At 38.2% G+C, this 12,175-nt stretch overlaps 1 protein-coding gene across 1 annotated transcript in view; it reads right to left on the bottom strand.

The window, feature by feature from the left end:
* CFTR (CF transmembrane conductance regulator) overlaps positions 1-12,175 on the bottom strand; it is an 87,071-nt gene that overhangs the window by 64,115 nt on the left and 10,781 nt on the right. Inside the window, exons 5-9 of the mRNA XM_014306968.2 lie at positions 11,304-11,415; positions 6,288-6,503; positions 5,293-5,382; positions 3,808-3,971; positions 3,180-3,305 (exon numbers count right to left, since the gene is read on the bottom strand). Coding sequence (XP_014162443.1) covers positions 3,180-3,305; positions 3,808-3,971; positions 5,293-5,382; positions 6,288-6,503; positions 11,304-11,415 — 708 coding nt within the window. The remainder of the gene's footprint in view (positions 1-3,179; positions 3,306-3,807; positions 3,972-5,292; positions 5,383-6,287; positions 6,504-11,303; positions 11,416-12,175) is intronic.

Genomic DNA, 12,175 nt, shown 5'->3' with positions numbered 1-12,175 from the left:
TTACTGACTCCTGTGCAGTCAGGAATGCAATCAATGATTACTTCTAGCTGTTTCCACAAGGTCCATGCATCTTATAGCAAGCTATTAAATAAGAAGATAAATAATCCAGGGGATACAAATTATTTTCTGAGTTGATAGCTCTAACTCACAGTGCTGCAGATTTCTGTTGACTGCTCTCATTTTGATCCTGTTGAGTTCACATCTCCCAGGTGCCCTGCAGCTCAGTTTTACCTGGACAGAAGCACCTCTGCTGCAGTGACAGAGAAGTTGCTCTCCTACAAGAGCAATTAACTGGGGCCAGAAATGGTACAAGCCCCCAGATGCCCATTCACTGGGTGAGTGCTGACCGCTGGAATACCGTGCAGAAGTTGGCTGTCACATTGATGATGGCAATATCTGGTCTTGCAAGGCTTAGCACCACAATCTTTATGCGACCTCTCACTGCGACCCAGTGTCTGCATTTCTTGTTAAGTCTGTATTTCACAAGAGAAGCATGAATAAAGTAGCCAGATGCGCAAGTCACCACCATGATAGAGTTACTGCCTGGGAGAAAGGGCCTTGTCCCTCCAGAGCTTGTATGAAACTGCCAGTGGCAGCACAAAATAGGGATAACAAAGATTTTGGGACTTGGTGCTCATCCATTCACACATAAATGTCTGGCTAGAAGCTGTTAAAAAGCACTCCAGTTCTGAAGAACACAGCCCTACTCCAAAGAGGGAGAATGAAAGCACTAACTAACTAACTAACACCTTTTCCAGTATGTTCCCAAGCACCAACGACAGACTGATGCAGCCACAAGCAAAAGTTTCCCAGAGGTGGTTCTGTCTGATACAGACTTGAAAGCTCTGTAGACAACACACTTACTTGGGACAGGTCTTGCTGATGCAACACGTGTCCTTGAAAAGAGATGTAAGGGACCCTACAAGCCTTGTGCATATACAGAGCGTAGACCAGTGTAGGCCTGGTTTTGGATGCTGCAGGAACCAGTACTAATACATAAGCTTGAAATCCTTTGCTTAATATAAAGATGTGTCTCTGCTGGCAAAGTACAGACACTTCCAGCCTTCACCTTCTCCTGTGCTATGCTATGGTTCAGAGGAACAGTTTGGTGGGGTGGTTTTTTTACTTCTCTGAAGACATTGCACAGCCCATAAGAGTGCAGGTATGTTTATTCAGGCACCTGTTATGAACAATTATTTTCAGTGCAGACTTAAGAGGGCACAGAGGAGACAGCCTGTATTGGTGTCTCTGAAGCTGATTAAACTGGCTTGTATCAGAAAATGCCAGCGTGCAAAAATGGTTTTGTGATACTGGGTTGTAACACACTGGCTAAAACACGGACATGGCTTCAAACACAAGGTCTTGTTTCCTAGCAGCTTAACAAGCCAAAAGACTGGGAGGTCCTGCAGAGCCAATTCCACAAGCCAAATTCAATTGAAACTCTGATATGCCTGGGTTGGCTTGCTCTGGTGATGTCTTCACTCAGTGACCTGCTGGATGAATTTTAAAAAATATGGAAGAATCACAGAATTATAAGATGATTTGGGTTGGAAGGGACCTTAAAGGTCATCCAGTTCTGGCCCTCCGGCCATAAGCAGGGACACCTTCCGCTAGATCAGGCTGCTCCAAGCTACATCCAGCCTGACCTTGAACACTTCCAGGGATGGGGCATTCACAGCTTTACTTGTCAACCTCTGCCAGTGCCTCAACACCCTCACAGGGAAGAGCTGCTTCCTAATATTTAATCTAAACCTACCCTCCTTCAGTTCAAAGCCATTGCCCTTTGTCCTATCACGATGTACCCTTGCAAAACATCCCTCTACTAATTGGTTGAAGACTCCCTTCAGGTACTGAAAGGCCAAAATAAGGTTTACCCAGCACCTTCTCTTCTCCAGGCTGAATAATTCCAATTATCTCAGCCTCTCTTCACAGGAGAAGTACTCTGATCTTGTAATATTGCTTGCATTCTTTTCTTTTAAAAGTCCATGCATCATACAGTAGAAATTAACTCCAGCATTACAAAATTTACTATAAATTATTATAGAAAATATAGCTAATAAAATAAAAGTCAAATTTCCAGGACTAAAATTTATTTAATTAATTTCTAGAGGATCTGCTAGCATGATGCGCTCTCAAATTTTTTAAAAGCAACACATGTGACTAGTGACATCAGGGGAATAATAAAGTAGTTCCATCCTTGAGCAAGCACTCATGACCTGGATTCAGACTGAGTTTCTCTGATTGTTTATAGTAAACAATTACAAATTTTAATGGTAAAGAACACTTCACTTTCCCTGGATTGTCTTTCAAAAAGCAGCTGAACAAGATGATGTTTGTGGAACAATATAATTTTATATCTGTTATTTACATGATAATATGACACTTATATTTCTTTTATTTTCCCAATCACACACCTGGGAGAGAATTTTATTTCTCTGTAAAAGACTAAACAAACACAGAGAACACATGGGAGAGTTTTCATGCAGCGTCACCCATCAATAAATGTCACTTCTCCTCCCTTTCCCCTGAACTCCTTGCCATAACAAAGACTTCCTTCTCACAGGTCTCAGCTAACTTTACCTTCTTTCTCCTTCAGGTCTGGTAGTTACAGTTCAATCCTTATATTAATTGAGAAGATAAGCATTCTACAAGGCCATCTACAGACAATAAATGTTAATGTAAATGTGCAGAATAAGTACATGGATCTAATTTACTCCTTCCGCAGATTGTTTGCAAATTTTATAACCAGCTTTATTGCATTTCTCAGAAAATGGCTGCACAGGATTCGTATTGTTTCCTCCACCACAGAATAGGGATGTCTGTTAAGCCTTAAGCATCTGGCACAAAAGGGCTTTTTATTTTAATATGAGGACAGGGTTGGCCAGAAACAAACACGGATCCCACAATTGTTTTACCTGCGCAAACTAACCACTGAAACATCGTTATAACAAATGAGGAAGTAAATAAAAAAAATTTTAAAAAATCTCACCTCCATAGTAAACTTTAAAAAAAATGGGGGAAACCCCAAGCTACAGTGTGGGAATGCATGGTTAGTTTATTGAGGATTAATAGTTGTTGCTTTACTTCTCAACTAACATGACCACCGATGATGTTCAGAGACACCTAATATTTTTTTTCTGAGCACATAAAAAATTTGTGTAACAAACGAGTACACTTACTCACGGATGTTTTCAATCATTTTTTCCATTGCATCTTCCCAACAATAGGCTTTAACTGACTGTATATTTTCAATTATTTCTGAGGTGATGACAAGTCTCTCATTGATCTTTCCTGCTCTCTTATTCCTACAAAGTAAAAAGACAGTAGGTCAATCTTCATATTTTACATCCTGTATATGTAGTTTGTATTCCATTATATCATATGAAAACAGCTTCTATATATGCCTCTGCTTAAAATGTTTACTTTAACAGAATTATTATGGAGAATATAGAAGAAATTATTAGAAATCCAATAATTGTTTTAAAAGGAGAAAATACAAACTCTAAAAATAATGGATCAAAGAATGGATCAAAGAATGAACAAGAAGTTTTAATTCTAAAAACTCTAGATTTAATGCTAAATCTAATTTTAGCACTATTTGCTCCATGCTAGATTTTCAAATTTTTTAAGTTCAGACAACCTGCTCCTACAGAAATTTTGTCTGTAACTTCCCCTACACAGAAAACACTCTTTGAACTCATCCTACGAAATGTCCTAACCAGAGTCCCTTAATCAAGAGGTATAAACTTCTTAAAACCAATGTGTTTCAGGAAAATATATTCAAGTATTGTAAAACATTCTTGTCACCTGTATTTCATCATCATTTGTCCCAGCCAGGCTTGGAATAAGACCATGACTATTAGAAAAGCAAGTCCAGAAAATGCAGAAGCTTCTAACATATCCCAGAGCAATCCCATCAGCAGTGCCACTTGTAATGGTGCAATCCATACAAAATGAGCCAGAGCAAGACCCTATGGAAGGCCACAGTAGAAAAAAATAATGAAAGTTAGAGGTGTGTTCTGAAAACTACATGAAAAGGAAGTATTCAATAAAGTGACACTTTGAAAAATACAGTGAAGAGTGGTACAAATATTTCCGGTAGAAAAACAAGTTTATAAAGGAGGACTTGTGATCCTGAGTACATAGCATTCTGGGTGTTAATTATGATGACAGTGCAGTAATAAATACACATTTCATGCCTAAACTTTGATTTTTCCAAGGCAAAGTTCAATCTGCAGCTGTCTCTTTGTTATGTATATGCATGAGGAAAAGTCACAGCTTTGTAAAAGTAAACAGAATTTGGTATCAATGCTGACTTTTTCAACCACTGTAAGATGAGAAAAATACTTGTAAGAATCTTCTGAGAGTGTTTTAATCTGATCTAGAAGGCAAATATTACCTTGGTGAAGAGATGAGTGTTGTATGAACACAACTAGTTCAATGCAGTTCTCATTCAGGAGATTTTGGAGTGTACCCCAGGTGCACAGGACCTGTGTTACTGCAGCTGCACTGCTGCAATGACAGACCACTTGTGCTAACTTGTGCAGCACCAGCTGACATTGCTCTGTACAGCCATGCAGTGCTTCAAGCAAATGCACCCTGCAGTTCCAGCCATGTGTCTACAGTCTCTCTGATCTTGTGTCTTTCAAGGGAGGCCAATCTTATCCTAGCAAAGGGCCAATTAAACACACTTGAAAAACAGAAGTTCATAGAGTTTCCAATTCCTAAAGGCATTAGCAGGGATTTGCTGTAATCTCTAACAAAAAGAAGTTTTACAGAAGACTCTCTAAGGCAGATGTGTAAGACTTCCTAACACAGTCTTACACGAACAATCCCTTTTTAGTGGTCTGGGTAATAATAGGAACAGGAGGTTAAACCTCATCACTTGTTCAATGACAGAAATGGACTGAATCACCTTAGTAAAAAGGTACAGTCATCAGGAAGTAGGGTGTAAGCATTGAACCAGCAAGTTCAGACTTCTATGAGACCAACTGTTTAACAACAGTTAGTCTCACTGGACTGAAGAACAAACACTTTTTTATGATGTAACTGCTTTTTAGGTTTCCTCTTCTAATCAGCATAGGAGATAAAGAATGTCAGAAGTATCAGAATGAGCATTTCTATGACTATGTGCCAACATATTTTCTTAAGGTAAAGAATGAATATTTAGTCTACAATGAGCACTCAGAGCAGTTCTCCATTTATGCTCCTTCCTTCCTCAATATCTGTCACGAACAGCTTGACGTTTGTATTTGATGGATCATCAAGTGAATTAAACAACCGATGACGCACCTCATCAAACTTGTTCAGATTGTTGGAAAGAAGACTGACCAATTGTCCAGTACTTATTTTATCTAGAACTCTGCTTGACAGTTTTAGAATCTGGAAAAGAAAACAAAACCGTAGAAAATTGTCATCTAAGTTATCTCCATAAAACACAATAAATAAAGATAAAAATAATAATAATGATGCACCAGTATAAGTAATAATCCACTTATTTGTTTATGCTATAAAGAAAGTCCCATTAAACTTGTTATTTATGTCACTTGAGTTCAATATAGCCATTAAATTGCTTTAAGAATATTGATGTATTGACCTAGTCCTTCTTTTCTGTTGAATATTTTATGGATATAGATATATATGCAAATGCAAGTTTTAATTAAGCGCACATGCTGTGTGCTGCTGTGCATCCTTAAAAATCTCCTACTGTTGCCTCTCTTGACAAATATTTTTGAAAGATGCTTTCACAAGGAGCTTTATACTACAATAACTAACATGTTTGTTTAAATTATCTTCTTTGAGTATTGCTGAAACAAAGGAACTTTCTAAATCTTTGTATTTTTGAGCATGTGATGGATCAGTATATGTTGACTTTTCATGCTATAACAATATTACACAGTATCATTCAAATTCGATCCATTCAATGTCACAATTGTTTAAATTTTCACCTCTAATTCTCTTTTGAAGATATTCTTTGGCCACCAGCATGTTACTCTTCCTCTGCAGTACACATTTTTAACAGGGGCATGGTGGTAAAACAATTAAAGCATCTCACCATATATGCAGCAAGTCTGAACTCACAGAGGCTGATTTCAGTCCAACCAGCTGTAGACAGGTATTTAATTCTTTGGACTGGGAAATTGAGAGCTGTCAGAAACCGTTAGCCACATTATTCTTCCATGTACTTTGTGTACCTTAACAAAACTATCAATCTTTCAACCAACTAGTCTAAAAGTTACATAGAATACAGACAGAGGCTCGTCTTTGGGTGTACATGAAAAAATTACCTTCTTATAAATCAAGCTAAACATAGCTATCCTCATTTGCATTCCAATATGATGAAGACCAAATATAGCAGGGTGTATAAGCAGTGTTCTCACAAAAAAGAGGAGGCACAAGCCAATGCCCAGGTAGTAAGCTATGGATCTTTCATTAGAGTTGTCTGGATCATAGGAAGCTATTATTCTCCCCAGCAGAAGGGGTTGCACAGATTTGGTGACTTCCTGTAGAGAGAAACAAGAAAAGTAATTTTGGTCAGCAGTTGGTTCTTTTTTTTCAAAATGGCTAACGTGTAAAGTCAACGTCCCACCAAATGAGATTTGAAGTCTTATATCCTGAATGACGGAGTCAGGCCTGTTTGCTCTGCAAACCACAGAAAATTGCAGTAACTGCACAGGAGAACAGACAACTCTCTGCTGTCTAAGTCTGGGATGCTCCTGCAACTGCACCAAAGCAAAATTGGCTTGTAAATTTTGTTTAATCATTTTCTACAAAAGTGACAACTGAGATTATCTTCCACATTTACTTTACAGAGTTGTAATGGATTAGCCATATCATATGACTGAATCTAGTTTATCAGGCTGGACTTGTGTTTGGCCCTAGGGAGCAGTTCTCACTGCACTTTACTGGACTTACAGGACAAGGGAAGCCTCAGAACTACCAGAATGAACACTACCATTCTCACAAGACACTGAGAATATAGCTAAAACAAAAAATAAATGGAAATTGGAACAGAATAAAAGTATAAATAATTGCATCCTCTACTCAACAGCTCTAGACACTGTATCCAGTTTTGTAACAAAAGCAGGAGGAGAGGAAGTAAATGGTAGGGGGGGCAAGTTTAATAAAGGTCCCAGAGAGAAAACATTGGCAGCCCCAGCACTTCCCATCCAGGGATGAGCAACAGGATAGAGAACCAGGGTAGGAGAGGAGAAAGAGGTAAGGTCAAACCACTAAACTACAAGGTATCCAAATGACTTGCTAAAGCCCTGACTTTACTTTAGTCTGCTATTACATTTGTCCTCAGACACCTTTTCCATTGTAATTAAACCCCATCAGTGTTACCTCACCTTTGCCTTACATTTCCCTCCCTGCCTCATCATTCTCATACTTTCACTCCTCTAACCTCATTTTTTTTCCATCTCTGCCTCTTACCTTTCCTTACCCAGTCTTTCTCAAAGAGCTGCAAAAATCACCTGTGTGCTGTGATTAACCTTTTGCTTCACATACTGCATGAGCTTCAGAAGGGCATGAAGAAGAATGTGCCCCTTTGCTTCACTGTTATGATCAGTTTAAAAATACATAGTGCTATGAACTCGCATGCATCTCCTCAATCTTCTTTCTGTAATGTTGCAGCGGACAGCATGTGATACTTCCAAAGCAACAAGAAATTACTGAATTCTTCTGTACAGAGATGTGTTAAATTCTGCCCAAAAGTTACCAGTACTGCCTTCCAGATGAAAACCACACAGACCACCAGAGAGACTCAGAGAAGGGAACTGGTGAAGTTCAGCTGTAATTAAAGTTCTACTGTGATAAATATATTGGAAAAATCCCCTTTAGTTTGTTTTTTTTTTCACTTCTCCTTTGGGTTCTCTTATACAAAAGCAATCACAGGTACTTCTATAACCTGGACTGTAATCCCTTTTGAATGTTCCTGTTGGTGGAGCTGATATTAATCATTCACTTTTTCCAGAGAAGAGGTAGAATTTTACATCTCAAACAGCATACCTGTACTATGTGCTACATTACCCAAATTACCCACTCTGCTGTGAATCTGGAGCCAGCTTTGACAAAGACTTCAGTGTTATTAGTGGGCAAAGGGAGGAGTGTTTATTAAAAAACACATGACCCAAGACAGCTGTGCTTAGACCATATGCATCCCAAGACTCCCCAAAACTCATAAAATACAAAACAGTCACCTCTCAAGGACAATACGGTGTTTTCATATTCTTGGAGATTCCAAGATAAGCTTTTCTATATCAGCTTAAAATAGCAACATTTTTGTGTGTGTTTACTTTTATTCCAGTGAAAATTACATGTTCTGCTGCTGTGTTTGTTGTGACTATAAATGTATTGCATACACTCCAAGCTTGCTGGAAAAAAAAGAAGATTTACAGACTACAATAGTGACTGGCAACAAGCCAAGTCATACACTATCTCATGGGGCATAAAAGTCCACTGGTTTACAATAGAGATTTATCAGCTTGCTTACCAATTATCTAGTCTACATACAAATCAAAGCAAAACTGCCTGGTTTTCATTTCCCCTTTTGTAAATTCGAAATTACCCACTGATATAAATATGAATAAACTGATTAAAACAACCTGCTTGAAAAAAAAGAATGGTATTTGAACACCTAAGAAAAAATTCAGTTTTCAAGATTCATATTTTGCCTTTGCCTGTCCTTATTCTCCCCTCTGCATTCATCATAGGCCACTGAGAAACCCGTAAGTGTCCCCCTCACAGTAATCTTAATTAAAAGAGTAAAGATGTGAAAAGAAATGAGATTATGACACAGCATATTGTGCTAATCTGACCTGGTATGATTATTCTTATGCAACAACAACTTTTATGTTACGTGTATCCCCCATATGTTCAAACACTCTGCATTTGAAGACAATAATGCACATCACTTCTTTGGCACACGGCCAAGAAGCACTTCCCTCCCTGCCTCCTCACTCACACCCGTGACCCATATGCGAGAACTTCAGGAAATCCTCATTAGGGTCCCTTGGGATATGATACTAAAACCACTTCTAAGTTAATGTTAGCAGCTGTTGTGCCTGAGTGGAAATATAAATTTCATGGCAATAAATATAAGACCAAAATACAAATAGAATCCAATTGATCCTCACAGCAAAGTACCTAGTTAGCTAATTGGTATCAAGCTAAAACACAAGATTTTTGTTTTGCCACCATAACATCTTTTCTTTATATTGTAAGACTCATATTCTGACAGGGTGAAGGATGGAAACCACCTCAAACAGCAGGGGAGCAGATACATTAAGTGCAGTAACCCAACATGCCTAACATAACGCTATTTATGAGGGGCAGTTGTAGTACTCTAGGGGGCCAGAGCACAAGTGTCCACCCTGCAATAACATCATTACCTACAGTGCAGCAGGGACAAGGGAGATCTGGAAAAAAAGGCTAGACTTAATGAGAACAAAGCTGTGATGCCAGCTGAAAGGACAACTCCAGAAACAGCAGGGATGTCAGCACACTTTAAACCACAGTCCACAAACCAAGAAAGATGCCATGAAAACAGCTCAGAGACTAGACAAGCAAAGATCTGAAAGGAAAATGAAGTTCAAAAGAACATACAACTTGGTTACACCTATGCCAGTACGGCACAACATCCTGTCCTCTTTCAAATTTATGGCAAAGCTCCCATTAATTTCCTTAAGCAAGGCCTGCAAAGAACACCAGCAGCTTTAGGAGCAATTTGGTTTTTTTACAATTCCTCTTTCAATAAAACGAAGTTGCTCTAAATAAAATGAACACTAATGGTAATGCAATCAAGAATTTAAACTAAGATTTAATCTTTCCATGTTCATTGTGGAAGGTGCAGATTCATTTACGACATGTTTAATAGCACATATCTGTGATTTCTTAAAGAAATTTTTAAAAAAATCACACAACCAAAGAATATGACTCAAAAATCCTGCAGTCTTGTTCTGTCCTCACCCCATCTAAAATTGTACTCCATTAAAAAAGTGCAGAAGGAGAAATCAACCTTGCACATGCATGCCCACACACATTGCCTAAACTTTGGGAAAGAGCGTTATTCTCAACAGTGCCTGCAAAAGCAGTGTCTGAGGCACTGCTTAAGCTTACCCTTAAGCAGTGCCTCAGACACTGCTTAACTTCAGCAGGCATGCATTAGTGCAAAGGTTCTGGCTGGCAGACTCTGCAGGAACAGCTGTTGCAGTGCATGGTAGTTACATTTGTGGAACCGTTTTGTTGTCGGTGGGTTTTTTTAAAAAGCAAACCTATCATGAATAAGGAGTTGCTGACTTGGTGAGTAAAACAAAATCTAAAGGCAGTAGCGAGATCACAGGAAAACATAAAAGACATGATTGAGTAGGGGTCTGCAAATACAAGGTGTCATCCCAAAGAAGAGCTGACAAAAGTGATAAAGGAGTAGAGAGAGAACATGTAGCTCCTTACATAGCAAGAGGCCCTGTCCCAGACAGTGAACTGCCTTACCAGGACAAAGACAACTTAGGGTTCAGTACCCAAAGGGCATCCTCCTGACACTACACTACCCCCTGCATCCAGCAAAGAACGGAAAATCTCCTTAGGCTTCTTTTTACTGCAAATTTATAGAAATCATTTTGGTTTTTGTTGGTTTTTTGTGAGGTTTTTTCTGTCTTAAACTGCAGTGCTCAAATTTGTTAAAATTTGGCTTTAGCCCTTCCAATTTTCTCCCTACATAACCTCACAACATCCTTTTAGTCACAGATTGCCTGCCTCTCCTTACAGAGGTGATGCACTCTCTTTTTTACTACTAAATCACAGAAATTTGTAAGCAATGCAGATATTTAATGTGCATATTGCTTAACAGCAATTTTCAGATTTACAGTCTGGCTACACATACCTAGTGAGACACTATTAGCAATAAATTATTTTCACAGTTCTTAACCCCAGTGATAGGATTGTCAAACAGGTGGCATTTGATAAGTCAGGGTAATCCTACCTAACTTGCTGGAAAGGTGATAAACATAATCAGTTCAGGCTTTCACATCAAGTTCCTGATCACACACTTGGGAGCACTAACAGCACTAGAAACACTACAAACATTTTAAAACTATTAACATGTATCTTTTAAAGATATTAAGATATTATCAGAAGATACCTTTTTTAATGAAAATACATCTTTGTATTTATCACCTTTGAAGCAATACACAGAGGAAAAATCTGTAGCTATTCACAATACTCTCTATTAATTTAGCAGTCCCTAAAACTTGGGTCTATGTAAGGAACCCTAAAAGCTTACTGAAGAGGAGAACAATTCTTACCGCTAAATATAAAATTATTCCATAGTACATAAATTTCCAGAAGAAGCATCGTCGAAGAGCATTAATGAGTTTGGGTTTCTTCTCTGAAGTTGCCAGCTCTCTGTCCCATTCTCTGAAAAGAAACCAAAACCAGAACTATTAAGTTGTATGAGCAAATACATGAGTCTATGGCTGTGACATACTTCAATTCATTCAAATATATCCAAGGAGATTTAGCTAAGGTGGCTAAGGAAAGAAAGCTTTGCAGAAACCCCAAGAATCTGGCCTTCATGGACTTGATAAATCAATAGAAGTTCAAACCCAGTTCAGCCACATATTTGGTAGTTTTAAATACTTGGTCATACATCACCCTGCAGGGAATTACTTCATGAAAAGGTCGCATTGTATGTTTTAAAGAAACCTGCTGTACTTAAAACCAGAGTACAATAATAGGCAAATAAACGTTTTGGAGCTCTTCCAATCTGCAAAAAAGGACCAACAGAGCATCAAAAATGTGTGTGACTTTTCTATTGCACAGCACTATTTTAAACCTTGTTGCTGGGACAATAACTTTCTTTTCAATAATAAATTGTAAACCAGAAGCAATGCTGTATGCAGAGAACATATGTTTTGTCAAAATTAAATTCACAGATTAAAATACTCCAGAGAATATCCTCAACTATTTTATCAAATTTTCAACAGAATATTAGGTAACCATAATATTTCATTTATAAACTATCAGAACACATTTAGCATACCAACATTCTCTATAAATTCCACTGGTTGGTATTAGTCATGCAGAGATGGGGACATCTGAGCTGGATGAGAAGCTGATTTCTATTGAGAATACAAAGTGTTTATATATGGTTTTATGGGTATGGTACTTATATAGG

This window comes from Geospiza fortis, unplaced genomic scaffold (assembly GCF_000277835.1).
Source record: "Geospiza fortis unplaced genomic scaffold, GeoFor_1.0 scaffold195, whole genome shotgun sequence".
Taxonomy (NCBI): Eukaryota; Metazoa; Chordata; class Aves; order Passeriformes; family Thraupidae; genus Geospiza; species Geospiza fortis.
Note: the sequence above shows the minus strand (reverse complement) of the source record. Positions and strands in the feature narration are given on the sequence as shown.